The sequence below is a fragment of the Carettochelys insculpta genome, chromosome 11 (genome assembly GCF_033958435.1).
Source record: "Carettochelys insculpta isolate YL-2023 chromosome 11, ASM3395843v1, whole genome shotgun sequence".
Taxonomy (NCBI): domain Eukaryota; kingdom Metazoa; phylum Chordata; order Testudines; family Carettochelyidae; genus Carettochelys; species Carettochelys insculpta.
Window position 1 is genome coordinate 8,033,828 of NC_134147.1, and position 27,741 is coordinate 8,061,568.

Here is a 27,741-nt window from a genome sequence, read left to right on the forward strand (position 1 = left end):
GATCTTTCCTCCTATCCCATGACCACCTAATTTACATAAGAGCCTTTGGTGAGGGACCGTGTCAAAGGCTTTCTGGAAATCTAGGTATACTATGTCTACTGGATCCCCCTGTCCACATGCTTGTTAACCCCTTCAAAGAACTCTAATAGATTAGTAAGACACAACTTCCCTTTACAGAAACCATGTTGACTTTTGCTCAACAAATCATGTTCCTCTACATGTCTGACAATTTTAATCTTTACTATTGTTTCTACTAATTTGCCCGGTACCGACGTTAGACTTACCGGTCTATAAATGCTAGGCTCTCCTTTGGAGCCCTTTTTAAATATTGGTGTTATATTAGCTGTCTTCCAATCATTGGGTACCGAAGCTGATTTAAAGGATAGGGTGTGGAGTATAACTCAAAAGTTCTTGACTCAGTTACATACTCATGCCTCCAACCTGTCCAGCTTCTCAATTGGTTGACAAGTGTAAATTTTAATAGCTAAAATAGATTTGACTTTAAATTTCAAACTCAATGCAGAACTGAGACATCATCACTGCCTCAGGCAAAGCCTTGCCTGAACTGATGAGTTTTCCACCATGCCCTGAAGGTTGAACAACTCAGGCTTGGTTAGATCAATACGAAAAACAAATTTCAGACAAAAAAGAGCTACTGACGAAAACATTCTACTCCTGGTCCCAAATCTAGGGAACGAAAAAGAAAATGTAAACATGTTGGTGATTCTGGTATGGCTAGAGTCTGAAGAAGTGGGTCTGTCCCATGAAAGCTCACCTAATAAATTATTTTGCTAGTCTTAAAAGTGCTACTTTTTTTCCCCCCCAGGTTAAGTGCATGTACTTGTGCATAACCATCAGAAGCTTATATTATGTAACCATTCTTTCATCACTGTGGAGATACAGTACCTCCTAGTGTTTTTTTAAACATTAGCAATGTGCCTGCTTCAAATGAATTTTATGTTTCTATTGTACAGGCATTAAATATGTAAATAAAGAGCACTTTCCACTATTTTTTCCTCTTTAATGCAGCACCCAATCACAATCAGTGGATGATGAAAATATTGGTTGGTGGGTGCAGGGGAATGGTGCACATTCAGATAGGGAAACTATAGTACTCAACCCTATTAAAAACCAAAAACTCTAGTTAGATGGAGCCTGAGGTAGGGTGGGAATTGGAATATCGTGAGAGAAAAGTTAGTCTTCACCTGGAAGAGAGATGGAAGTAGCTGAAACATAGCAACTAAGGGACAAGTCAAGTGGATTTCTTAGGGAGGCAGGGTAGATCGTCTGCAACAGAGTTGAGGAAGAGAAAGGTAGAATAGGTGCAGCCTGGGAAGTGGGTTAAGTACAGTATTGCTAGAAAAATCACCAGGCTCAGGGGGATGGAAGATAGGAATGGGAGATGGGGCTGCGTAATGGATAATGTAAGGTGCATGGACTTGGAAGATTGGCCAGGAACACTGGAGCAGTAGGATTGCTGTGGGGTGGCAAAGGAGCACGTTATGTCAGTTTCACAGCACTGTCTGGCAGCATCATGGCAACTGTTTGAACTGAAACAGCAACGAAGGGTCCTGTGGCACCTTATAGACTAACAGAAAAGTTTTGAGCATGAGCTTTCGTGAGCACAGACTCACTTCATCAGTCTGTGCTCACGAAAGCTCATGCTCAAAACTTTTCTGTTAGTCTATAAGGTGCCACAGGACCCTTCATTGCTGTTACAGATCCAGACTAACATGGCTACCCCTCCGATGTTTGAACTGAGAGATTCTAATGAACTTGGCACACAGGAGGATTAAAAGTTACATGTGCGAAGCTGAGTGGAAAGACAGATATAATCTAATGTAATGTCTAACATTAAATAAAATACCTGCTTCACTTCAATTAAATCTGACACTCTGTATTGGCTTAATGGTGACAGAACAAACCACTTGAGGCTGGGCCTTGGGTTTATGATATGGCTGGTGCTTCAAGATGGAATTCTGACTTCGTTATATATAGTAGAGGAGTAGTTTCTTATGTAGTCATTGACACCAACAATGAGCAATACAGAAATTATCCCAGTATAGCACAGAATTAATTATACAGATAGCTAACAGCAATATACTTCTCATTCGGGAAGCATTTAAAGAATTAGACTCATTCATATTATTAAGCTAGTGAAATCCAGTACAATTAAAATGTTAGTGTCTGTATCGCTTTGTTGTGAATTGCAAGGACAAGATTGTGGATCTTACAATAAAATCACTTCCCTTAATGCCAAGAGGCAAGAATAAACATTTTAAACCTTCCATTATTTGATTCTTCTTTAGAAATTCTAACAATTGCAAAGTGCTTACCTTACAGTTATTAGCCTAACCACATCTCTGAACCTTCCCAGTCTTGTTCAGCACAGCTTCTGAGGACTGTCACATCTATCTTAGATACAATTACATGGATCTCCTGCTCTGAGTGGCCACTGTATTACAAGACCCCTAGTACAAACTGTAGTTATTTCAGCAGGCTTGATCCAGAAAACACCTCATAGCTCTGTTCCTTCCTAGAGGCATGACACTGGAAAGAAAGTATGGTGGTCAGCCTCTCTAAAGCAAAGTATCATATATTTTAAAACAAAGCTTTCTGAGAAAACAAATATTTAAAAATAACAAGCTACAGTCACATCTATCTTTTCCCTAAGGCTTGATATTCCCTGGAGCTGGGAAGGCTGAACTTGTACAGAAAGCCTACCATCTGTAGAGAGACTACCTATAGGCATTCTGTATCAGCTTGTCTCCCTAGACACTTTCTGGCAAGCAATCTTCTACTTCCTCAGAGAACTGCTTTTTAATAGATCCTAGTTTTTGGGATCCAGGATCAGGTCCATCCTTAGGCATCTAATGGTGACGGAGGGCACATAAAATTTTGGGGTATCACAGCAATAACAGGTAAGAGCGGGTCATCTCTCTTTAGGCAGAGCCCATATTTGCTGAGCCAAGTGCATCAGTGCCGCACATTCTGCACATGGGACAGGGTAATGTGTCTCTGTGCGGAGCTGTGATTCTGTGCTGCCGTGGAGTGTCAGTATCCTTTGTTGCCTTGTCTCCCCTTGCCTGGGCTGCTGCACCCTGGGCTGCATACAAATCTCATACAGTGTAAGCAATGAGGGGCTCTTCTGGAGGCACCAGTTTAATAATACCTCATAAGCCTTTATAAATCCTAAGGATGGCCCTGGACAGGATTCTGGAAGCTAACAGCTTGGCATGTTGTCGTTCTAATGAGTGCTGCTACAGACTCACTTAGGAAAGTATCTGTTCCTCCCGTGGACTCCCTATTAAGTTAGACCAGTTCACTCAAACAGGGCAATTCCAATAATCCACTGCTCAGTAACTGTTCCTCCCCAATCAGTTCATTTTCCTGTTTCACCTCAGTATTTTTAGATGAGTGGTAGCACTGTTCCATCACAAGTCACCATTCAAAAACTGTTCCCGCTCACCCATTTGCTAATTATTTGGTGGCTTTGAAGAGTGCTGATCTCCATTCACCTAATCGTATCAATACTGATTAAAAATATAGGCAACACTCTTGTAGGCAGTCTCAAGAAACCCCCAAAGTCACACAAGTGAATTTATTGCAAATCAAACAGCTAGGGAAACTTCCCCTCTGACATACTTTCCTGGAAGCTTGCCTTTTAATATATTTATTGCTGTGGTTTGCATGACCAGTTGCTAAATAGTAAGCCTGTCTAAGAAGACGGTCCCTGCATTCTAGGTGGGCCAAATCAGGGCATGAGTGGGGATTATTTAAAAAAAACCCAAACAAACGCAAAAACAAAAAACAGAATAGAGAGAAGAAAAATTGGAAAGCATCAAAACACAGATGGAGGAGCAGAAAAGGAGCAGAAAAAGCCCCTCAATATGCCAATATTTTCATGGCTGACCTGGAACAGCGCTTCCTTAGCTCTCGTCCACTAACACCCCATCTCTACTTATGCTACATTGATGACATCTTCATCATCTGGACCCATGGGAAGGAGACTCTGGAGGAATTCCACCGGGACTTCAACAACTTTCACTCCAACATCAACCTCAGCTTGGAACAGTCTACGCAGGAGATCCACTTCCTGGACACCACGGTGCTAATACACGATGGCCACATCAATACCACCCTGTACCATAAACCCACTGACCGCTACGCCTACCTTCATGCCTCCAGCTTCCATCCCAGACACACCACACGATCCATTGTCTACAGCCAAGCACTAAGATATAACCACATTTGCTCCAACCCCTCTGACAGAGACAAACACCTACAGGATCTCTACCAAGTGTAGGGAATGTGGCAGAAGGAATGCAGTGCTGCTGAAGGCTGGGAGGAATGAGTCTCCCAGAGGTCATCTGCATGAGAATGCAAAAGGTGTGCATGTGTGATACCTTTTCAGGCAAAGCCTAATGGGTAGCAAGTAAGCCATGAGATTTGGTCTATTGTAAACATGTAGTTGTAAAATCACAATTTAAGCTGACACAATGTGGGAGTTGTGAGATCTCACCAATGCTCTGGGTTGTTGTGGGGGACAGGGCAGTCACCTTAGCTGTGTAAGACATTGATTACACAGGGCTCCCTGGTTTAAAGCATTGTGAGAGACAAGGGGAGGGGTACTGGTTGAGCCAGCTTGCTGAGTGCCTTGGCTCTGCCTATGCCTTGGCCATATAGCTATAAGCCTGGCTTGACTAACCCTCCCCACCTGTTAAAAGATAAAGCTGGATACTAGGGTGTTTGTGAAACCCCACATTAGAGATACCAAGAGCTGAAATCACAGAGTGGCAGCTGAGGCCACACAGAGCTGAAATCACTGGGTTCTGCCTTAGGGCAGTCCCAAGCAGTGGGGTTAGGACCGGCGGACAACAGCAGGACTGGCGGGTGGCCGGTGGCGGCGGTAGGCGACAGCGACCGGCGGCAGACGACGGCGACCGGCAGGCGGCCGGTAGGAGCGGCGGCGGATGACAGCGACTGGCAGACGGCTGGTGACAGCAAGGGGAGGCTACAGACAAGCGGACAGCTAGTATTGCCCTGGTGATGTATCTGTGGGCTTTGAGTTTGGGACTGCACCGCAGAGGGTATACCCTGTAACTGTGTGTGTGTGGAAAAGGGCCAAGAGCCCCAGCAAGAGACTGGGTTCTACTGCATATGGGGATGGTATCTGGGTAAAAGGGGTTTTGCCTCTTCTGTGCTGAGATATACTGCATCTGTCGCTGTAACCTTGGGGTAGGTTACGGTCATTAAACAAGCCATTTCTATCTCAGACTCTGTGCTTGCGAGGGGGGGGAGAACCGCCTTACAGGCACCCAGCACAGGGGTGAAATTGTCCCAGGCCACTGGGTGGGGGCTCGAGCCGGTTGATTGTATCCTTGATAGGAAAACCCCACAAGAGTTGAACCCGGCCCTTCTGGCAGGCATCTGGCGTTAACAGAAGGGTTACACAAGCATTCTTGAAACTGCAATACCCACCTGAAGAAGTGAAAAAACAGATCAACAGAGCCAGACATGTGCCATGAAGCCTCTTACTACAGGACAAGCCCAAGAGAGAAACCAACAGAACACCACTAGCCATCACCTACAGTCTTCAGCGAAAACCTCTACAGCGCATCATCAGGGATTTATAACCCATCCTGGACAATGATGCCCCACTTTTACAGGCCTTGGGAGGCAAACTAGTCCTTGCCCACAGACAACCTGCCAACCTGAAGCAAATCCTAACCAGCAACTATACACCGCACCAGTCACTCTAACTCAGGGACCCATCCATGCAACAAACCTCGTTGCCAACTCTGCCCACATATCTACACCAGCAACACTGTTACAGGACCTAACCAGATCAGCCACACCATCGTGCGTTCATTCAGCTGCACATCTACCAATATAATTTATGCCATCATGTGCCAGCAATGCCCCTCTGCTATATACGTCAGACAAACTGGACAGTCTCTACGTAAAAGAATAAAAACACAAAAATCAGATATCAGAAATGGCAATATACAAAAACCCGTAGGAGAGCACTTCAACCTCCCAGGCCATACAGTAGCAGACTTAAAAGTAGCTATCCTACAGCAAAGAAATTTCAGGACCAGACTCCAAAGAGAAATTTCTGAGCTACGATTCATCTGCAAATTCGACGCCCTCAGCTCAGGCTTAAACAAAGACTGCAAATGGCTGGCTAAATACAAAAGCAGCTTCCCCTCCCTTGGTGTCCACACCTCCAGATCAACTGCTGGTAGTAAGCCTCACCCTTGCTGACTGAGCTAACCTTGTTATCCCCACCCTAGCTCTGGCTTATTTATACCTGGCCCTGCAGATTTCCAAGACCAGCATCTGATGAAGTGAGTCTGTGCTCACGAAAGCTCATGCTCAAAACTTTTCTGTTAGTCTATAAGGTGCCACAGGACCCTTCGTTGCTGTTACAGATCCAGACTAACACGGCTACCCCTCCGATACGCAGCATACACATAGTTCCTTGTATGGGAGCCTAGCTTGTGGGGGCACACTGTTTGTGTGGGTGGAGAGAAGACCCATACTGGGTGCATGTGGAGGGAAGGGAAGGCACACGCTATGTGTGCATGTGGCACGGAGAGGAGGCACCCAGTGATTGTGTGTGGAGGGAGGCACACACTATGTGTACATGTGGGGGGAAGGGGAGGCACACGCTATGCATGCATATGGGAGGGAGAGAAGGCACGCAGTGATTGTGTGTGGGGGAGGCACACACGGTGTGCATGTCGGGAGAAGGGGAGGCACTCACTATGGGGGAGGGGAAGCACACACTGTGTGCACGTGTGGAGGAGACGGGGCACAGGCTGTATGTGTGTGGGGAGACAAGGCGCACACACAGCGTGCATATGGAAGAGGGGAAGCACACATTGTGCACGTCGGGGAGGGGAGGGGAGGGGAGGGGAAGCACACACCGTACGTGCGGGATGTCGCCCCCGGCAGAGCTCAGCTCTCCGCCAAAGCAGACCATCATATGAAATGGAAGCCTTGGGTGACGTCGCGAAACACGCCATCGACGGACGAAGAAAACAGCCCCTTCCCCCGTGTGCAAACGCGCACGCTCAGCGCCGTTGCGTCCAACCCCCACCCCCGCGCGGCGTACACAGGCTGGCGGGAGGTGGGGATGGCTGGGAGCGTCACCAGCACAGCCGCTGAAAATTTCACTTTGTCACGCGTGGGCCTTCCGGGAAACACCCCTGTAAAACCCAGGCGCGGCTCCCGCTCCGTCACGTCATTTCCGCGCCCCTTTTTCTCCTTACCTCGCTAGCCTGTGTACGTCCCTCATGATTTATCGTTCCTTAGAGACGCGCCTGGCCATTCAGAGCCTGTGTTGTTGCTGCCTGTGTATGGAGCGCGGTGATTGGCTGCTACAAGCAGGCGTATCCCGGTGCTTCCGGTCATGCTTTCTGTTTGTTGCATCATTTCTAGCCGGCCGGCTGTTGGAGGAGTGGTGGGGGAGGTGAGTATAGGTGGCTGTGCCGCTCGGCGCATTACCAGGAGTTGGAGTGGAGCTGAACTTCTGTGCTGTAGCACTCTAAGAGAGGTAGGCGTGGCGGGGCCTGGAGAATGGGCCTAGGGGGCTGCGTTTGAGAGGTGAAGGGAAGGCTGCGTCCTGCCAGTTCTTGGGGGGGCAACGGGCTGTCTGTCAGGCTGGAGTTTTGGAGGGAGGGCTGAGAGTGCTCGGCTCTTAGGAGGGTCTTCGTTTGTGAGGGTTTAGTCTAAAGCAGACTGTGAAGAGTTGTAAAGTATCACACAACTGGGTGACTGGTCAAAAAAGGGCAACTGGAATTCAGTGTTGATAAGTGCACAGTGAGGCATGTTGGAAAACATAAGCCTTGGCATATCTGCAAGTGATGGTTTTGAGACACCCCTGGGATATCAGATAAGAGAAGGTTGGCTCCTGCTGTTGCCACTCAAAAAAGGAATTGTGGAGTCATTATGTAGACTCGAAAAAGCCAATAAAATGTTAGAAAACCCTGGAAAAAGGTACATGAGACAAAATATATCATAATGCCATTATATCAGCTTTTCCCAAACTAATTTGGCCACAAAATACTTTTTGGCTTGGAATATATTGATGGAACACATACATGTAGGTGTGGGAGTGGAGGTCATACTGAGAAACTGCTGCGTGTAATGCTCAAAAGTCGATATAAGAGTTAGGATTTTTTTAAATGTCTTTTTTTTTCATAAAGACATAAAATAATAAAAGGAAAATCCTGAATGAACAGCTAATGTCCTTCTGATAGGAGGATGGTTAGCAACCCTATCATTAAGTATATGAAGTCAAAAGTAAGTACAAACCCAAAACAAAAATTATAACAGTTGAAAGAGGATTGGAAGGTATATTTAGACCTGCCTCTGGAATCTCCACTACATGCATCTGATGACATGGGTCTTTGCCCACGACAGCTTATGCTCCAAAAAATCTGTTAGTCTACAAGGTGCCACAGGACATCTCATTTTTGTGGCTACATGCTAACACGGCTATCCCTGATAGTTGAAATAAGGATAGTTAGTGGGTTTTTTTTTTGTGCAAAAATAAGATGGACAATATTGTTGAAAAAAGGACCGTTCTCCCTGAAAGCTCAAAAACCATTGATTGACAGCAGCATTATGCCTCAAAGTTTTGAGGGAGAACACTGCTAGTGAAACTGATAGGTTTTGTCAACACACTGTTGATAGAACCCATTTTGTGTGTAAATGCTCCCAGTTTTGTCGACAAAACTCTCTAGTATAACCATAACCCCCTAGTCCAGCGTCCTTGGGACCTGAACCATGCGGAGCCACAGGTCAGTATTGTCTAGCAGCATTTTCACTACTTGCTGGGCTCTTAGAAGACATTTAGGGGTAAATGAAGGCCAAATAATAGCACAGAGCAAGGACTGGTGGCTGTAAACAACATTATGAGATCATGTGAAAGTTGTTCACACCCATGATACGTGGCCATCTAGCTGCCTAAAATCATGCCGAACTATGTGTCAAACTAGAGAGACTCTACCTGTAATATAAAAATGAAACATTTATAATGCTAGTTATAGGATGAAGAGATAAATTGAAGTAACTCAGGAATTTTTATGTAGATAAGTGTAAACTTTATGTATTTCTTGAACTGTTTGGCCTTTATCATAGTGTTTCTTGAATGCTTTCTCTGTTTTGAGACATTTCAACATAATTTCTGGAAGAAATGTGCCAGTAGTTCTTTTAGCTAGTGTTTCATTTTATGTGATGTCTTACTGGGATGAAATCCCGTCCTCCTTATTTTGATTCCTTTTTGGGGTTCTGCTGTTTACATTTGAATAATTTTCCCAGATTGGATTCAGAAACTCAGGTTAATCATAGTAAGTTTAAATCTCTAATTTGTAGTTCTAAACACAGTGCCATTTTAGGTATAGCCTGCTGTAGGAAAATTTGGATCCCTAATTTATTGTGACTGCAGTTTCACTGGGAGTTGTGTTATAAAAATTGTAGACAAGGATTAGGCTTATTTACCACTTTGGCTACATCTACACTAGCCAAAAACTTCGAAATGGCCATGCAAATGGCCATTTCGAAGTTTACTAATGAAGCGCTGAAATACATATTCAGCACCTCATTAGCATGCGGGTGGCTGCGGCACTTCAAAATTGATGCGGCTCGCCCAGATGGGACTCCTTTTCGAAAGGACCCCGCCTACTTCAAAGTCCCCTTATTCCTATGAGCAGATAGGAATAAGGGGACTTCGAAGTAGGCGGGGTCCTTTCGAAAAGGAGCTGCGTCAATTTTGAAGTGCAGCAGCCGCCCGCATGCTAATGAAGCGCTGAATATGTATTTCAGCACTTCATTAGTCAACTTTGAAATGGCCATTTGCATGGCCATTTCGAAGTTTTTGGCTAGTGTAGACATGGCCTTTATGATATACATCTGCTCTTAAGTAGGGTGCAAAGTCCACATCCTATATTACGGCCTCCAACTTGTTTTGAGGGAGGACTATTTTCCAAGTTTTTCCTAGTGAAGGTAAATATGTTGGGATATTACACAGCCTTTTGAGGTGGCTACCTGTGAGATTGTAGTTGGGGGAAGGAAAATCATATATGCAAAGCTTTCTACAAGGTTATGCTTGCATTACCCACTGGGTGATGAGTTGTGTACAGTGTTACTCAGAATGGAACAGAACAACTCAACCAGAAGGTATAAGTTTTATAGATTTGAAAGTTTGGCTGAGTATTTCATCTTTCTGAAACGGATAAAGTGTGTTGTGTTATTCTCCATGTGTTCCTTTAGTGTAAGACCTTTTAAAACAAACTGCTGTATGGCAATTAAAGGCTCTATGACATCCTTTGGCATTGGACAGAATCCACCTTCATATTATGCTGTTCACAGGTTGTCCACTTGGCTTTAACCTTAAATTCTAGTGGTGACGGTTTCTCAGTGTTGCAATGTGGTGACATTTCACTTGCTTAACTTTAAGAATGTGCCTAGTACAGTGCACCGAAGTTTTCATCCTAAAAGAGAGAGAGAGAGAGAATGGGACAGAATGGGTATCCACCCTTGCATTTTTTTCAAGTAATTATTATTAATTTACTCACTTCAATCTTCAGGAAGTGTTTGTTATGGGGGGGAAGGTGGAGATTTGAACTAGCCTGGGAAGGGAATTTCATATGTGTAGATTTATGAGGAGAGAAGATGAACAGAGCATGAACGTTTACATCATGACTTAGGAAGAGGATGTGGAACTTGACCCTCAGAGATGAAATCAGTGGGAGTTTTTGGATCAAACCCGTAGTTTGTTTGTAAAGTCCTATTTAACTGAAACTGTTCGTGGTTTTATATATATAATTCTGAAGGTAATGTCTTACTTTTTCCTCACTTTAAATACTTTGGGTTGCATCTATGGCAAAAAAAAAATGTAACTTTAAGTTCACTACACACACAGTGGCTGAAATATCTATAATCATGGTTAATGATTTGATAGAATTATTGATTTAAATGTATTTAAATAAAATTTTAGTAGACTATGATTTTAATGCTTCTATAACTGTATTTCCCTCTTTTAGGAAAGAAGGCTGCTATTTGTCCATATTAGCTGTGCTACCATCAATACAGATTGAAGAGCTTTGTTCCTACTGAATGTTGTTTTCTGTTAAAAAGTATGTGAATTTATTTCTTAGAACCAAGTTTTTTACATTTATTTTGTTACTATTCAGAAATATAATAAAATAGTTAAGTAAAGAAGACACACATAGATAAAATCATTGTAGAAGTGTGTGTGTGTGTGTGTGTGTGTGTGTTATATAAATAAAATCTTATTTTTAAATAATTAATCCATAATTAGTGTTTCATTCTGTGTGGAAATATTGTTTTACTAAAAGTAGGTATGGAGGGATTGGTTTCCAAAATAAAATACTCTTACGCCAGGAGCAAAAATTCCTGTCTGCAAAATTATGTCAGTAGACTAATAAAGTAACTACGTAATTGTATACTTTTTTGTTGCTTTATGTGCCATTTTATGACCTTGGTACTTGCATTGGAGGTTGGAGACATTTTAACTGCCTTTTCATATTTTGTCTAAGGCACTAATTTGTCCTTTATCCCTTGCTGCCTCGAAGTACTAGATTTACTACAGTACATTTTCTGCTCTAGTCTTGTGTTCAGGTGTAGTTTTTCTCCTAAAGTAGCAACTTGGTATGATTTTTTTGTGGTAGCATTTTTTATTGGCTTAATATCTGTTAGTATCATATAGGCCGCAATTTCAGATAAATAAGCATTGTTTTGTAGTGTTAAAAGTCACTTTAAAAAAAAAACAAAACACCTCAGTCCTTCAAATTTAGTGAACTGACCTGTAATGACCAGTTAATACATCACTGATCTTGCCCATGAAATGTTTTTTCTACACAGCTCTGAAAGATCCGGCTTCCATCAATTAACATAAAATTCCTTTGTTCTGTTGAAAATAGAAAGTCTTTTCTCTGCATGTGAACTTGTGCCCTGTGGTTACTGGAACCTGTTGTGCTGGTACAGAGTTCCAGTTAGTAGAAATGGGCCGAAAGTAATACTGTGATTTATGCATGGAGCCTGTGCTATCGTAGCAGCCTCCGTAGCCCGGTTACAGTTACATATATGCACAAAATAACCCTGTCAAATATTTACTATAGTGAGTCATTGATTACTTTATTCTGCATCTACCATTGGTGTTTTCTGAATGAATTTACGGTTTTGAAAGATTGTTCCTTGGTGTTACAATGAGTGTTCGCAGATACCTAGTGTGTTCATATTTGCTGCTCATGAGTAGAAACCATTGTGTCTGTGTGTGTGTGTGTAGTGGCTTAGGCAGAATTTAAATATTAAAAAAAAATATTAAAGAAAACTTTGCATTTGGGAAATATTGGCTTTATTTTCTGTTCAGCCATGAACTGTGTAACCAGACTATGAGAAATACATAAATGATCCCTTCCTCACAGTCACATGGAGCTAATTAATGTTTGTAAAAACACTCCGATATCCTGCTACGGAAGTTGAAGTATTTTAATTTACATTAATGAAATCTTAACATCTGGGCTTATTGCTAACCTTGTTACATAAGAACATAAGAATGGCCATACTGGGTCAGACCAAAGGTCCGTCCAGCCCAGCATCCCATCTGCTGACGGTGGCCAATGCCAGGTGCCACAGAGAAGGAGAACAGAAGACAATGATCAAGTGATTTATCTCCTGTCATCCATCTCCTGCCCTTGTTCTGAAGGCTAGGGCACCATACTTTATCCCTGGCTAATAGCCATTTATGGACCTAACCTGCAAAAATTTATCAAGCTCTTTTTTAAACCCTAATAGAGTCCTGGCCTTCACAGCTTCCTCGGGCAAGGAGTTCCACAGGTTGACTGTGCGCTGTGTGAAGAAAAATTTCCTTTTATTAGTTTTGAACCTACTACCCATCAATTTCATTTGGTGTCCCCTAGTTCTTGTATTATGGGAAAAGGTAAATAATTTTTCTATATTCACTTTCTCCACACCATTCATGATTTTATATACCTCTATCATATCGCCCCTCAATCGCCTCTTTTCCAAACTGAAAAGTCCCAGTCTCTCTAGCCTCTCCCCATATGGGACCCGTTCCAAGCCCCTAATCATCTTAGTCGCCCTTTTCTGAACCTTTTCTAATGCCAATATATCTTTTTTGAGGTGAGACCACCACATCTGCACGCAGTACTCAAGATGTGGGCGTACCATAGTTTTATATAGGGGAAGTATGATATCTTTTGTCTTATTATCTATCCCTTTTTTAATAATTCCTAACATCCTATTTGCCTTACTAACTGCCGCTGCACACTGTGTGGATGTCTTCAGAGAACTATCCACTATAAACTCCAAGATCCCTTTCCTGATCTGTCGTAGCTAAATTTGAGCCCATCATGTAGTACGTGTAATTTGGGTTATTTTTTCCAACATGCATTACCTTACACTTACCCACATTAAATTTCATTTGCCATTTTGCTGCCCAGTCACTCAGTTTGCTGAGATCTTTTTGTAGTTCTTCACAATCCCTTTTGGTTTTGACTGTCCTGAACAACTTGGTGTCATCTGCAAACTTTGCCACCTCACTGCTTACCTCATTTTCTAGATCATTGATGAACAAGTTGAACAGGATCGGTCCCAGGACTGACCCCTGGGGAACACCACTAGTTACCCTCCTCCATTGTGAAAATTTACCATTTATTCCCACCCTTTGTTTTCTGTCTTTTAACCAATTCCCGATCCATGAAAGGATCTTTCCTCCTATCCCATGACCACCTAATTTACGTAAAAGCCTTTGGTGTGGGACCGTGTCAAAGGCTTTCTGGAAATCTAGGTATATTATGTCCACTGGGTGCCCCTTGTCCGCATGTTTATTAACCCCTTCAAAGAATTCTAATAGCTTAGTTAGACATGACTTCCCTCTGCAGAAACCATGCTGACTTTTGCCCAACAATTTGTGCTCTTCTACATGCCTTGCAATTTTATTCTTTCCTAGTGTTTCTACTAATTTGCCTGGTATTGATGTTAAACTTATCGGTCTATAATTGCCAGGGTCTCCTCTAGAGCCTTTTTTAAATATTGGCATTATATTGGCCGTCTTCCAGTCATTTGGTACCAAAGTGGATTTAAAGGATAGGTTACAAACCACTGTTAATAACTCTGCAATTTCACATTTGAGTTCTTTCAGAACCCTTGGGTGAATGCAGTCTGGTCCTGGAGACTTGTTACTATTCAGCTTATCAATTAACTCCAAAACCTCCTCTAATGTCACTTCAATCTGAGTGAGTTCCTCAGATTTGTCACCTAAAAAGGCTGGCTCAGATTTAGGAACCTCTGTAACATCCTCAGCCGTGAAGACTGAAGCAAAGAAATCATTTAATCCCTCCGCAATGGCACTGTCTTCCTTGATCGCTCCTTTTATATCTTTATCGTCCAAGGGCCCCACTGCTTTTTTAGCGGGCTTCCTGCTTCTAATGTATTTAAAAAACATTTTACTATCGTTTTTTGAATTTTTGGCTAGCTGTTCCTCAAAATCTTTTTTGGCTTTTCTTACTACATTATGACACTTAATTTGGGAGTGTTTATGTTCCTTTCTATTTTCCTCACTAGGATTTGACTTCCACTTTTTAAAAGCTGCCTTTTTCTCTCTCACTGCCTTTTTAACATGGCTGTTTAGCCATGGTGGTTCTTTGTTAGGTCTCTTACTGTGTGTTTTTTATTTGGGGTATACATTTAAGTTGGGCCTCTAGTATGGTGTCTTTAAACAGTTTCCATGCAGCTTCCAGGGATTTTAGTTTAGTTACTCTACCTTTTAGTTTCTGTTTAACTAGCTTCCTCATTTTAGTGTAATTCCCCTTTTTGAAATTAAATGCCAGAGTGTTTGACCGCTGCGGTGTTCTTCCCAACACAGGAATATTAAAAGTTATTATATTGTGGTCACTATTTCCAAGCAAAAGTATTGCCCTGCTTCAAGGCTCCTTTAGTTATCTGTTGATCTTTCTGTCAGTTGTCAACTGGCTTTACTGGCAGGCCTTATTGCGGAAGTGGTCCTGCCTCCTTTATATACCCCTTTGCACAGAAAAACATTTTCATAATTTCCAGCTACGTTGAATCTTTGCACACTGAGTACAAGGACTCACTTTGTGTCATTGGGTACTTTACACATTTCCACAGGGTTGGACACTCTAGAGCTGAACATGAAAGAGATGCAGTATTTATGTCTAAGGGGTGAAAACATTATCTAATATCTCCTGAGGAAATATGATTATTACTGAGGAAAATGAACCACTCTTACTGTTACGTATATAGTACAAATCAAGGCAACTCGCAGCGTGATCATAGAAAAGTCGCTTGAGTGGAACTCCCTCCTGCACATAACCTTCACAGAATTCGAAACAGCCTTCTACAGCATTGATAGAGACATTTGGTGGAAACATTTGCAACGCTGTGGCATCCCATCCAAAATTATTAACTTGATCCGTTCAAAATATGATCCCTCAACATGCCAAGTTGTTCACAATGGTGTCTTGACAGAATCCTTCAGCATACTGTCAGGAGAGCGGCTAGGGTGCCTGTATTCACCTTTCCTGATCATGATCACAATGGACTGGATTATGAGCAGGATAACAGGTGACCATCAACAGGGCATTCAGTGGATACTTTTCAAATAGCTAGAGGACATGGATTTTGCTGATGATGTTGCTCTACTTTTACACCAACGTGAAAGCATGGAAGAAAAGGTCGCAATGCTAGACAAAACTACTTCAATGACTGGACTGAGCATTAACAAGGGAAAGAACAAGACAGTGAGGATCAACCAGATGCCTCAGGTACATCCATCACATCAAATGGCAAGACTTTGTCAGAAATGAGGCTCTTGGGAACAGAGCAGAACGAGAACCATGTGATGCTCAAATCAAGAGAAGAAGTGGGGATGGCTAGGCCACACTTGCAGAAAACCATCAGCTGGCGTCGTCCATCAAACTCTTACATGACAGAAAACACAAAAGAGGAAGACCTTGGGTAATGTGGAGAAGATCCACTGAGATTGAAGTACAACTGGGGTACTTCTGGAGTCAGCTAGAAGTTTTTTCTTGAGACAGAAGGAAGTGGAGGAGATGTGTAGATGGCCTGTGCTCCATTGAGAGCAAAAGGGTTTAAGTCGAAGTTAAGTCACAAACCAAAGATTGAAATATTCACCTATCACCTCACTGATGTGACTGTTTCTTGGATGTGTTTTTGTAATGATAGATGGACAGGATAAGCTGTCATTTTCTGCAGCGTGTAAACTTTCACTTTTTTAAAAAATGAAGCTTTTGGATTTTATTGAAAACCTTTTGATTGTGAATTGATGCCTTCCTGTGTCTGCTGCTTTTCTCATAGCTGGTACTTGACAAGATGCTGTCTTTTCAGTGCTACAAATCACAAACCTATGGGCTGCAGTGAAACTGTTTCATTTTTGCTGTAGTTTGGGAAACCCAGAGCAATAGCAGCAAATCTTAGACTTATTTCTGAGGGGCTGTGGAAAGGAGTAAAAGAGACAGATGACGGCTGCTTCCCTTTGTCACCTATCTTCACATCCATGTTAGCAGAGAGCCTTTCTTTGAATACCAGTATATTCCATAAGCACAGATTCTGCCCCAGTACTAATTATGAATTTATGCAAATGTCATGTGAAAACTGTTGCTTTCACACTTGTTTTTCTTATAATTGCATACTCATGTATTTCTAATGGTGAAATCTTCTTTAACACTATTGCTTCTCTGTACACTGGAGAAATCTTGTTGGAATGAGCAATAATTGCCTTTGTAGTGAGTCATTGTCTCAGTCAGAACTGGGATACAGCTTTGGGCTCTGACTTTTACACTGGGCTGTTTAATTCTTCAGGGAATTGCTAGAAATAAGCAAGAGGGGACTATAGGCTGAAAAGTGTGGCCTGACTTTTACTGGATGCAGGCAACTCTGCTCCTGAAAAATCAGGCAACCTGATTGATGGATTCGACTTTGTCAGAGCCAGTCTCCAACTCCCAAGATGCATAGTGGAAGTCTTACCACCAAAAAAAAAAAATCTTTATGCACATCACAGGGACCAAAAGAAGTAAAATAATGAACAAGAGCAGGAAGATATTACTGAACATCATTGATTGCAAAGACAGAAATTTTTGCTCTCCACTTCTTTTGCTTCTTACCACTGGTTTAGTTTCGTGTCATCTTTCATCCACATCTTTACATACAACTCTGTTGTACTCTTTTATATTGTCAGATTACTTGAAATGCTTTTACGGGAGCCAGCTCTGTTCTTTAAAATGCTAAATATGAGTTGCTTTTGGATGTGAAGAACCATAGCCGACTAGAAGGGAAAAAGAGTTTGTTTTGTGTGGAAGTGCCCCTTCAAACCTGGAAGAAAATGTGAAAGGCCATTTACATCAAAGTAGCCAAGGAAACCTAGTGGAAAGAACCACATCCTCATACTACTTTGTCATGAAACATGAACATACTTCGTAATATATTTAGATCAGACTCCTACTGAGGGCTAGTGCTACACTCAACTAAGTGCCTGTAGCTTGATGCAAATGAGCAGTCTTGAAAATGCAAAATGGCTGTTCATTTGTATATTTGCAGCAGAAAACAAGCCACGAAGACATGGTTCTGCTGGAAAAGAAACCCTTTGTTGGCAGCCCCTTATCCCTTATTTTTACCAGGGATAAGGGACTGCCAACAAACGGGGGTTTTGCTGGTAGACTCGTGTCTTCATAGATTCGTTTTCTGCTGTGAAAATGCAAATGAGCAGCCACTTTGCATTTTCAAGACTGCTCGTCTACATCAAGGTGCCAGCTCCAGGGGTGAGTGTCGCACTAGCCTAAATGAATATTTTAAAACAAGCTCCTGAGCTGTCATCAAATATACTGTGATATAGTGGTATCCCTATGAGGTTCTTGTCTAGTGGCATAATGTAGTGCATTTGAGAAGCTGTTTTTTCTTGCTTATTCTCTTCTGAAAATCAAACCTAATTTTCTGCCTTTTTTATCCTTATAGGGGAAAGAATGGTTCAGCAAGTTGCAGAAAACATAAACTTTCCGCAGGAGGAAGAGAAGATACTGAATCTCTGGAGCACGCTGAGTTGTTTTCAGGAATGCTTGAAACAGTCAAAAAACAGGCCCAGGTAAAAAGTCTCATTTAAAAGATACATGAGACATGCATGAAAATAAAGGCTTTGTTGTAGCTCCTTTCCTTTCTGCTTTTCTTCTACATCTCCTGCCTCCTTCGGTACTCATTCTAAGCCAGCACCATTTTCCATGTCATTATCTTTTCTTGTTTCTTTCTTGAGGAAAGAGATCCTGTGTGTGTAGAGTAAAACTGGTAGAGTTCAAGTCAGTTTTAGCTTTGGTGCTTGTGCAGTAGAATGTCAAAGTTAGGAACATCACAGTTATGAACTGACCAGTCAACTACACACCTCTTTTGGAAATGGAAGTATGCAGTCAAGTAGAAGCAGAGAACCAAAGAATACAGTATAATTCTGTGTTAAATGTGAACTACTAAAATAGAAAAGGGAAAACAACATTTTTCTTCTGTATAGTAAAGTTTTACAGTTGTATTAAGTCATTCTTCAGTTACAAACTTTTTGAAATAACAAGCAGTCCTGTGACACCTTAGGGATGATTAACAAATTTGTTAGGTCATGAGCTTCTATGGGTAAAGTCCAGTTTAGCTGAAGAATGGGTTTTACCCACAAAAGCTCATGATCTAATACATTAGTGTCTAAGGTCCACACGACTGCCTGTTTACGAAGCACGCTTATCCCTCTGAAACTTTTGAAGGAACAGCCACAGTGTTTTGTTTATAGTTAAGAAAATTTTGGAAGTCACAAACAATCTCTCTTCTCTTTTGCATACTTGGCTTAATCTAATTCTTGACTCTCTTTCCCCCCCACCCCTCTTCTCTCTGATTTGCTCACCTGGATAATTTTTTTCTGATTTGTCAACCTTGATTACTGTTTTTGGTTCTCTGTGCCTTAAATATTGAGTCTGTTCTGGTATGACTGTGGTCTGAAGAAGTGGGTCTGTCCCACGAAAGCTCATTTAATAAATTATTTTGTCTTTAAAGTGCTACTTGACTGCTTTTCTGTTTTGATAATCTCTCTTCTTGTGGTGCTTATAACATTCAGGTTCTGCTATGCAACTTGTAAAGCCTTATAAGCAGGAGCAGCAGAAGCACAGAGAAGTGATTTCTCGTGTTTTGTGATGGCTGACCTTGAATGAATTATGTTGCCTACTGCCTCACAGGTTTACTTTCTATGATGGCCCTCCATTTGCAACTGGGCTTCCACACTATGGCCACATTCTTGCAGGAACCATTAAAGACATAGTAACCAGATTTGCTCACCAGAGTGGCTTTCATGTGGACAGAAGATTTGGATGGGATTGTCATGGTTTACCAGTGGTACGTGCCAATAAGTGATACTACGGATATTTTTGCTACCTTGATCTTTGCACATGCATCTGGATAACTTGTTTCCTTTTCCATGCCCACCTTTATTCCCCCTCCCCTCCCCTTTCCTCCAAATTCCTCTAAAGCAGCAGTCTTCAAACTTGTGAGGTTTCCCCCACCCTCCCTTCTCTAAGCCATGCTGCAGAAGGATGTGTGTGTGTCTGGGACTCAACCTGCAAGCAGGGGTGAGAGAGGAGCTGCTGCTGGGCTGTGATGGAGGCTAACAGCAAAGCCCACAACCAGGGCTAGATCCATCCTTGGGTCTTCTCTCACCCTTGGCCCAGTAAGAGAGGTGTGTGTGTGTGGGGGGGGGGGGGGGGGGAGCCAGGGATGCAGCTGGAGTTGTTCAAGGATGAGGGGCTGGGTGGCACTTCTTCTGTGCCCCTGTGGGGGTTGGCCTTTGTCCTGCCCCACACCCCCCTTTGGTCCTCTATGCCACCCCCAGGAATTATTTGCCACAGTTTTGGAAACCTCTGCTCTAAAACTTTGATGAAGACCTCCATATGAGTAATGCTTTCTATTGTTACCCAGGAGGATTTAGTTAGTTTGGCAGCTGTTACAAAGGAGCTAAATGTTCTGCTTTGTGACCTTTACATTACATTGAAATATTTAAATTCCCCTTCTTGTGTAGTGGTTTTGAATTGTCCATGAAAAGATCCTATCAGGACCTTCTGGATTCTGTCTTCTCATTTGTACTTTTGCAACTTTGTATGGTGCAGGGTGGTGGTGGTGTTTTTTTTTTTTGCCTTTGCATTTGAATTCCTGAATTTGATCCTGGGAAATGAAACAAAGAAAGCCTGGTAGTGAACTATGATGTCATTCAGAAATTACGAATGTTCCAAAGCAAATGGTTGAATAAGCTGTTAATTTTCTTTGCAAAGCATAAGTGACAGTGCAAGGTTATCGTTAGTACTTACCATGCAAGCACCGATTATTGACTGACTTGGTAAATGGCAGCCTTTATTTCTGAAGGACAGAGTCATCTGTTACAAGTGGCTATTATGTATGTGAATGCAGATAATGATTATGGGATGAGAAAACCCTGTACATGTGCATTTGAGCTCCTATTTTCCTTGCCCTTTTTTTTTGTAAGAGAAATTTACATATGCAAATTTGAGTCTGGGGCTTGGACTTACTTGCATTGAAACAGGACAAAAATTAATGAAGTAGAAAATCTTGAAGATTTTGCACTACAAAATGCATTGACTGGTTTTTCTCTTCTCCAGGAGTATGAAATTGACAAAATGCTAGGAATCAAAGGTCCTGAGGATGTGGCCAAAATGGGCATTGCAGAATATAACAATCAGTGCAGGGGGATTGTGATGAGATATTCTACAGAATGGAGGGTAAGTAGAATGTCGGTAGTAACTCTCTGGCTGTGTCTCTAAAATTGCATGCAATTCTTTTGGAATCCAGTAGGTTATGGTGGAAATAATTTTGGTGTACCTGAGGAAAAGTAGAGCAGAGCAAACACTGTTGATTGATAACAGCATGCACCAGGCAGTGCTAGGTGTGTTGTCATAGCACTGACATTTAAGTACTTACAGTGCTAGAGTCCCTACTCGCCAGGAGATGGGTCCTGCAATTTGCTTTTTGGAATGAGTCATAAACAAGTGAGGCAGGAGGTTGTGAAATTTCATGGCACTGTTCTGATGGCTCGCTTGTTAAATCACAATGTCTAGATGCCCCTGTGTAGTAACATCAAAGGGAATTTAGAGGGACCAGACTAGCAGACCTGAGATCTGCTGTTTCATTGTGAATAAAAGTTACATTTTAAAAGGACTAAGATTTTAACTTCAGTAAAATGTTGGCAAAGAACAATCACAAATTCTGATCAGTTTGTACCCACAAAACTTGCTACAAAAATGTTGATTTAGATTGTGATGGTGAATCTTTATAAATGGACATCCATTTGACTGCAGGAATATATGTGGTAGTGTACCAAAATCTATTAATATCGGGAAGGGTCTGTCCTATTTTGGGTCATGGAAAGTGGGCAGATCACAGTTACTCATACGACAAAAGGGTATGCTTCGCTTTGATAAAGACCTTAGGACTTTTACCAAGGTGGCTCTACTTTACAGAGGCCAGAGAAGACAGGTGGTCCTGAAATAATTTTGGACCATGTTTATGCAATGCCTTTTCCATTTCTGGTAGAGATAAATGTTCAGAGCTCTGACTAATCCTAACTACAGAAATGGGGAGAACTGTAAAGCTCTGTTTTTCTCCCCATTTTTACAATCTCTCTAGCAGGTTTGTGGTTAGGAATAAAAACAAAACTAGCACAGCTAAAGCCAGGTTTCCAATGAATCATTTGGCTGTATGCTGAGTAAAGGTCTGACCCTCCAGCTGCAATAGCATTCTCAGTCTCTAAGTTCAGTTGCAGTGAGGAGATGCTTCTGAATTGCATGGTTTTGGATTTAAGGAAAGGCCTGTATGCATGACCTTTTCTTGGCATACTCCATGCTAGATAAAGTGCTCTACCCTGAACCATTGTCAGGCTTGACTGTTTTGTGGGCTTGGTTCACTGATGGGGGTAGAACATGCTGCTTTTTAAACAAGTTATTGCAAATAAATAAATCTTGGAAATGTACCATGGTCTCTGGTTTAAGCTGCCTTTCAAGCTGAATGTTCCTATTTTAACAGATTAGTGTTACCAGACTGGGACGCTGGATTGATTTTGACAATGACTATAAAACTCTATATCCAGAGTTCATGGAGACTGTATGGTAAGTAGTTTTAGAATTCTATTGATGCCGTTAGAAATTACCTCTTTGGAAAGCTCTGGTTGTTGTATAGTGAGCTGTGACTTTGTTTTCCACAAAAGACTACATTTCTCAAGTGATTTTCTTTTACACTACTTAATCTGAAGTATGGAAAATGGGCCAGTTTAAGCATCTCAACTATTATTTCATTTGGAGCTCATGTGTCATGCAAGAGGCTTGGTGATCTGCCTGCTTTTTATTCACTTGAATAGAACTTTTGAAAGAAAAATATAAAGCAGTCGTTCCCAACCTTTTCAAGACAGGGACTCATTTTGAAAAGTCAGGAAGACTTGCTGACCCAAGTCAATTGAAAACTGGGTGGGGAGGGGGGCAAAGAGGAAGAATTCCACCCCCCACCTCTCTGCACTAGCTAGGGTTGCCCAATTTTTGGAAGACACATGGGACAGGCAGAACCACCTGTGGGATCTCTGCCAGCACTGCCTGTCCCGTGTAAGATTTCCAAAACCAGGGAGGCAGCGGAAGGAGGGAGGAAGGAGAGAGGGACCCCGTAGCCACAGGGCTGGATGCTGGTGTTGGGGTGTGGCACTCTGGCCAGCAGTGCCAGTGACAGGAACCCTGGCTGGGGTGTGGGGCAACCTCTACAGCTCCATGGCACGAAGCCGGCTGTGGCTCTTAGGCCTGGCCGGCAGCACCAGCCGCAGGATCCCAGCTGGTGCCGGGGCCGGGGGGGGTGGGCCTCCCCTGCTGTCCTGCAGCTTGAATCTGTGGAACCCTGACTGGCTCTCAGCCCCCCACATTCACCAGCAGGCTTAAGCTTAAGCCACTCTGGCTCCCCCCAGCCTACCTCGCAGTTGAATTCTACTGCTGTGCAGACTCCTGCTGATCCTCTGTTGGGCTCTTCCCAGCTCCCCCACAGCCATATCACTGCCTTCCCCCATGCAGCCAGGCAGTTCGCTCCTCTGCAGGCTTAAATGGGACTTGGTTTAATTGGTTTCAAGGCAGAAACCCTCCTGCTGGCTGTTAAACCAAGTAAACTGAATTCCATTTGAACATAGCAGGGCAGGCACTGGGAGCCAACGAAGAGTCACATGGCAAATCAGGAGCTGCAAATGGCGGCTTAAGAGCCCAGTCCATGACCTTCAGAAAATCTAATGGGTTGTGACCCATAGGTTGGGAATCCCTGATGCGGTAAACCCTCAAGGTATGCACAGTCACATTGTGTGTGTCTGGTTCAACTGCTCCTGACACTTTGAAGTTGCCTTGGGAGAATTAGCCTAATGAAGTGCCACATGTTCATCGCAGCACTTCGTTAGTAATCTCCCAGCAGCCTGATTACCATGCCCCCTTCGAAGTATGGGGCAAGTGTAGACATAGCCTTAGTGTCAAATTAAATTGACACAATAAATTGGAGATTACTAATTTCTGCCTTGACTTAAGAATGGACTGCAGCTAATCATCTTGAGGTGCTCTGATAGAAAAATTTCCCTCTTTCATTCCCTAGAGGATGAGATGCCAACACAGTCTGAATCTCTGAAATCTGGGATTCTCTTGTCTGGCAACATCCATGGTCATGTGCAGAGCAGTGGCCTTGGAGCAGCAGCTGGCGAGCCTTGCCCTGGGAGTGGTGGGTGGTCAGTGAAGCTGTGGCCTGAGGAAGTGAGTGGCTGGGGAAGCCACTTCTGGGGCCAGGGAGTCCTGGCCTGGGGAAGCGACATAAAAAGCTCTAGCTAAGTGACTACAAACTAAAATTTCACACAATGACTTGTTTATAATGCTGTTTTTACTGCTCTGTAAATTATACACTGCGATGTAAATATAATTATATTCCTATTGGTTTATTTTATAATATGGTGAAAAGAAAAAACTAACTCTTTCTTTTCTCCTTCAGGATTAGGCTGCAACTTCACTGCCCCTCTCTTTTGGAAGGGACATGTAAATACAGCGGATCAAAAATGCTAATGAGGCACTTGTGAATATTCAGCACCTGATTTACATAACAAGGGCCATTTGCCATGTCAGAAGTGCTGTTTTGAAATGCAAAGCAGCCATGGAGGTGGGGTTTCTTCCAAAGGAAGCCCTGCTTTCAAAAGTACCCTTCTTCTTAATTTTTTTCAGGAAGAAGGGCACTTTCAAAAGCGGGGCTTCCTATGGAAGGAGCCCCATCTACATGGCTATTTTGTATTTCAAAACAGCACTTTTGACATGAGGAGTGGTTGTCGTCATGCAAATGAGGTGCTGAATAGTCATATCATTGCCTCATTAGCATTTTCGATCCACTGTATTTACATGACCTTTCTGAAGGGAGGGGCAATGTAGATGCAGCCTTAGGGTGCTGTGACATTTGATGTATTTTTACTTTTTTGTAAGGAACTTGTTTTTGTGTGAGTTTGAACTTGTGTGTACCCAAGGCAGTTCAGACACCTGAAAGGGGTACAGTGGTGTGGAAAGGTTGAAAGTGACTGGGATATGGCAAACTTGCTGAAGCAGTGAGAAAGACAAGCATACTTTTTGCTGGAATGGTTGTGTCTTGTGAGGGCTTGGAAACCTTTGTGATAGGTAGGTACTGCTGACCTTGCCTGTGGTGGTTGGGCTTATTAAACATTACAAGGGATATAAACCTTTAGTGCTTTGTATGTTTTTCAGCATGCTGTGTCTGTCCTTGCCTAGGAATAACTATATGTGGTTGAAGAACCAATTTATTTAAAATCTGACTCCATTCTTCCTAGTGATTCTACCAAGGTAATGCAGCTAGGTTTTTTTTACTGTGACTGGATGGAACTAAGTTTAGGAGTCAGACGTGAAGTGGGCTATAATTCTGCTATCTGGTGTAACAACACATATTTCAAAGAAAGATTCTAATAATTCTTTCTGTTAGGACATGTTGAAAGGGCAATTAGGAGAAAGCCTCTAAAAGAATTGGAGGGGAAAAGGAGTTGTGACAAATATAAACCCATATGTTTCCAGCGTGCCAGGTGTATGTGAATTTCTCTTTCCTTTGGTGAATGATATTCAAGGTTGAATGAATGGGAGGGAAACTATGGGTTTCTCCACACCAATATTTCCTAAACTTTGTTCTACGGAAAATTCATGTTCTGTGAACAACTCATAGGTGTGTCGCGAGCATCTGATGCTAATTTGATATCGTACACTGGTTGTATATATTTTATGTTATTAACACGAGATACAATGTTACTACTTCATTGCTATGATACCTGATTAAATTACTTGCTTTTGTTTTTGCTGTAGATGTTGGTGTTTGGTTTTTTTGGTCTGACAGCAGTTGTTTTGGAAAAAATTTCATAGGTGCTGTGAATAAAAAATATTGTTTGTTTTTGGTGTTTCATGGTCTCAAACTTTAAGAAACACTGGTCTACACCATTAATTGGGGGGGCTTTTATTTACTTATTTTATATTTATTTATTCATTTTTATTTGCGAACCAAGATTTTTGTGTCTGGGACCACCTAATTTGAAAGCTATTTTTGTCAACCAGTTTACCAGCTAGGGTCCTTGGACATGCTATCTTTATATACATGACAATTCCTGGGAAATGACCGTTGTGTATTTGTATTGGCAGCTCATGCTCGTGTAGTGGTGACCGCAGATGACTTTGGAATGTGAAACAGGGTTTTCTAATTGGATGTTTTACCCTTGAATAAAATTTCATCATATTGTAATACACTTGAACCTGTTCAATCTGATAATTTTTTGGGAAATAGGCTATGCTGGATTATGGAATTTTCTGGGCTGTGGTTGTTGATGTATACTTCTTGTTTTGAAGGGGAAAATTAAAACATTTTGAAAAGTACTGGATTGTTATTTAACAGGGACCATAGATAGCAATACAGACGGGGTCTGTGAGGGAGGAAGGGTACCAGAGCATGCTGGGGATGCAGAGTCTGCAAGGCGGAGGGTGCCTGAGGAGGATGGGGGTAGGACACTTACCTGGTGCCGTGTTCCTCCGAGGCTCCCTGTGTCTCCCAGGCTCTGGTTCTTGCCACTATGGGCGCGGTGTGAGGAAGAGCTTCTAGACAAGTGGTTCTCCGTACTGCCATTTCCACAGCTGAGTGGGAGGTGGGGTGGGGGATCTGGTAGCATGCAAAGTCACTTCCTTCTCCATTTGCCAGTCTCTGAACCACAGGTATTGCTGGATTGCTGACACCTGGATTAAGGAGGCTCAAGTGTATTAAATACTGAAACACTTGAAGCACAGAATAGGCAAAATCTTTAAGGAGTCCTAGATATTACTGTTCTGTCGTGTCACTTCACTATTAGATTTGCAGCCTTCTCTGAGTTTCTGAGGAGATTATACAGTTAGACCTTCAAGTCTCTCTAAAAATACGTTTCTTCATATTAGTGCAGAATTTTTATGTTTGTTTCTTTTAGGGCCCGGTTGATTGAAGAGGTAACAGTTGTTACAGCTTCAGATAGTCGTGTGAGGCCATCATGCCCAGCTATTAAAACAAGTACTGCCAAGGGCTGGCAGCAGACTTTGCTGGGCTTCAGGCAATGGGTGTGGGGAGGAGGGATTTGTCTTCTCGGCCCCCTGAAAGAGAAGGAGCTCAGGAGGAAGGGGTAGGGAGCAGAAGCCAGCCTCCCCCAGCCAGCCCTGAGTGCTGTCCAAACTGCACAGCACAAGATTCCAGTGATGATTCAAAGGACCTGGTGGGGCTTCAGTCACTAACCCCAGTGCCCTTTGAAATTGCCAGGCTCTGGGGCAGCTGCCCCGTCTCCCACCTTCCCCTCCCCCACTGGCAGCCCTGGTGCTGGCATATAGCATATTTTGGAGCCAAACAAAGCTGTATTGAAGTGACATGAAAACAATTGTGATCTCTTAAGTTCTACTGGTCTGCAGGAAGCATCTCAGCAAGGGTAATGGTTAAAATACATAGGTGTGCCAGTCAAATACAGTGTGAATTTTTAACAGTGTAATCACCACTATTGCTGTACTTTACCTGCTCGTCCTGTGGTCAGTTGAGATCTTGGATCTTTATCCCTTGAAAAGGGAAAATTCAGTTTAAGCTCAGAAGTAAAGATAAGGAAATAATACTCTACTCATACTTGAGATATCTGATGTCATATTGAGAAGTCTGTTAGCCAGTGGCCGGGATGTGGTAACCAAACGGTTAAAGTTCTTTTGATTGTTCCGGCTGTGTTGCAGTGACAAAGAGTAACATCAGTCAGTCTTAGATCTTAACTAGTTACAAGTTTATTAAGCTACAGTTATAAACGTGCGGTTACAAAAGGCTATTGTCTACTTATATGCTAGCAGAGTACAGGTGTTAACAGGTTACGTTACAATTCAATACAATGAGATCTATCTATAGAGCTCTAATTCTTTAACTGTGTACACCAAAAGGAGACCTTAATATGGGTACATCTTACCCTCCTTGGGTCTCTCGATACCAGCGTATCCAAGCCAGGATCGGTCACTCAGTTCCACGGAAAGATGAATACGTGGTTGGGCTTCCCCAGTTGCGGACCTTGGGAGGCAATCGCCTGACCCGACCAGCAGGTGG

The 27,741-nt window shown here is 42.6% G+C and overlaps 1 protein-coding gene and 1 non-coding gene across 4 annotated transcripts in view; both read left to right on the forward strand.

Moving 5' to 3' along the window:
- Positions 1–7,428: 7,428 nt before the first annotated feature.
- IARS1 (isoleucyl-tRNA synthetase 1) overlaps positions 7,429–27,741 on the forward strand; it is a 193,736-nt gene continuing 173,423 nt past the window's right edge. Inside the window, exons 1-6 of one of the 3 annotated variants that reach the window (XM_075004893.1) lie at positions 7,429–7,477; positions 11,055–11,147; positions 18,046–18,172; positions 19,293–19,449; positions 20,724–20,843; positions 22,144–22,226. In XM_075004893.1, the coding sequence (XP_074860994.1) occupies positions 18,054–18,172; positions 19,293–19,449; positions 20,724–20,843; positions 22,144–22,226 (479 nt within the window). In that variant the 5' untranslated portion in view covers positions 7,429–7,477; positions 11,055–11,147; positions 18,046–18,053. Of the gene's footprint in view, positions 7,562–11,054; positions 11,148–12,858; positions 12,974–18,045; positions 18,173–19,292; positions 19,450–20,723; positions 20,844–22,143; positions 22,227–27,741 lie in introns of those variants that run through there. The other 2 variants (XM_075004892.1, XM_075004891.1) reach the window with 2 other exon arrangements.
- On the forward strand, positions 11,983–12,117 carry LOC142019404 (small nucleolar RNA SNORA84). The gene has a single exon (XR_012647064.1). It is a non-coding gene; the product is annotated as a small nucleolar RNA SNORA84 (small nucleolar RNA).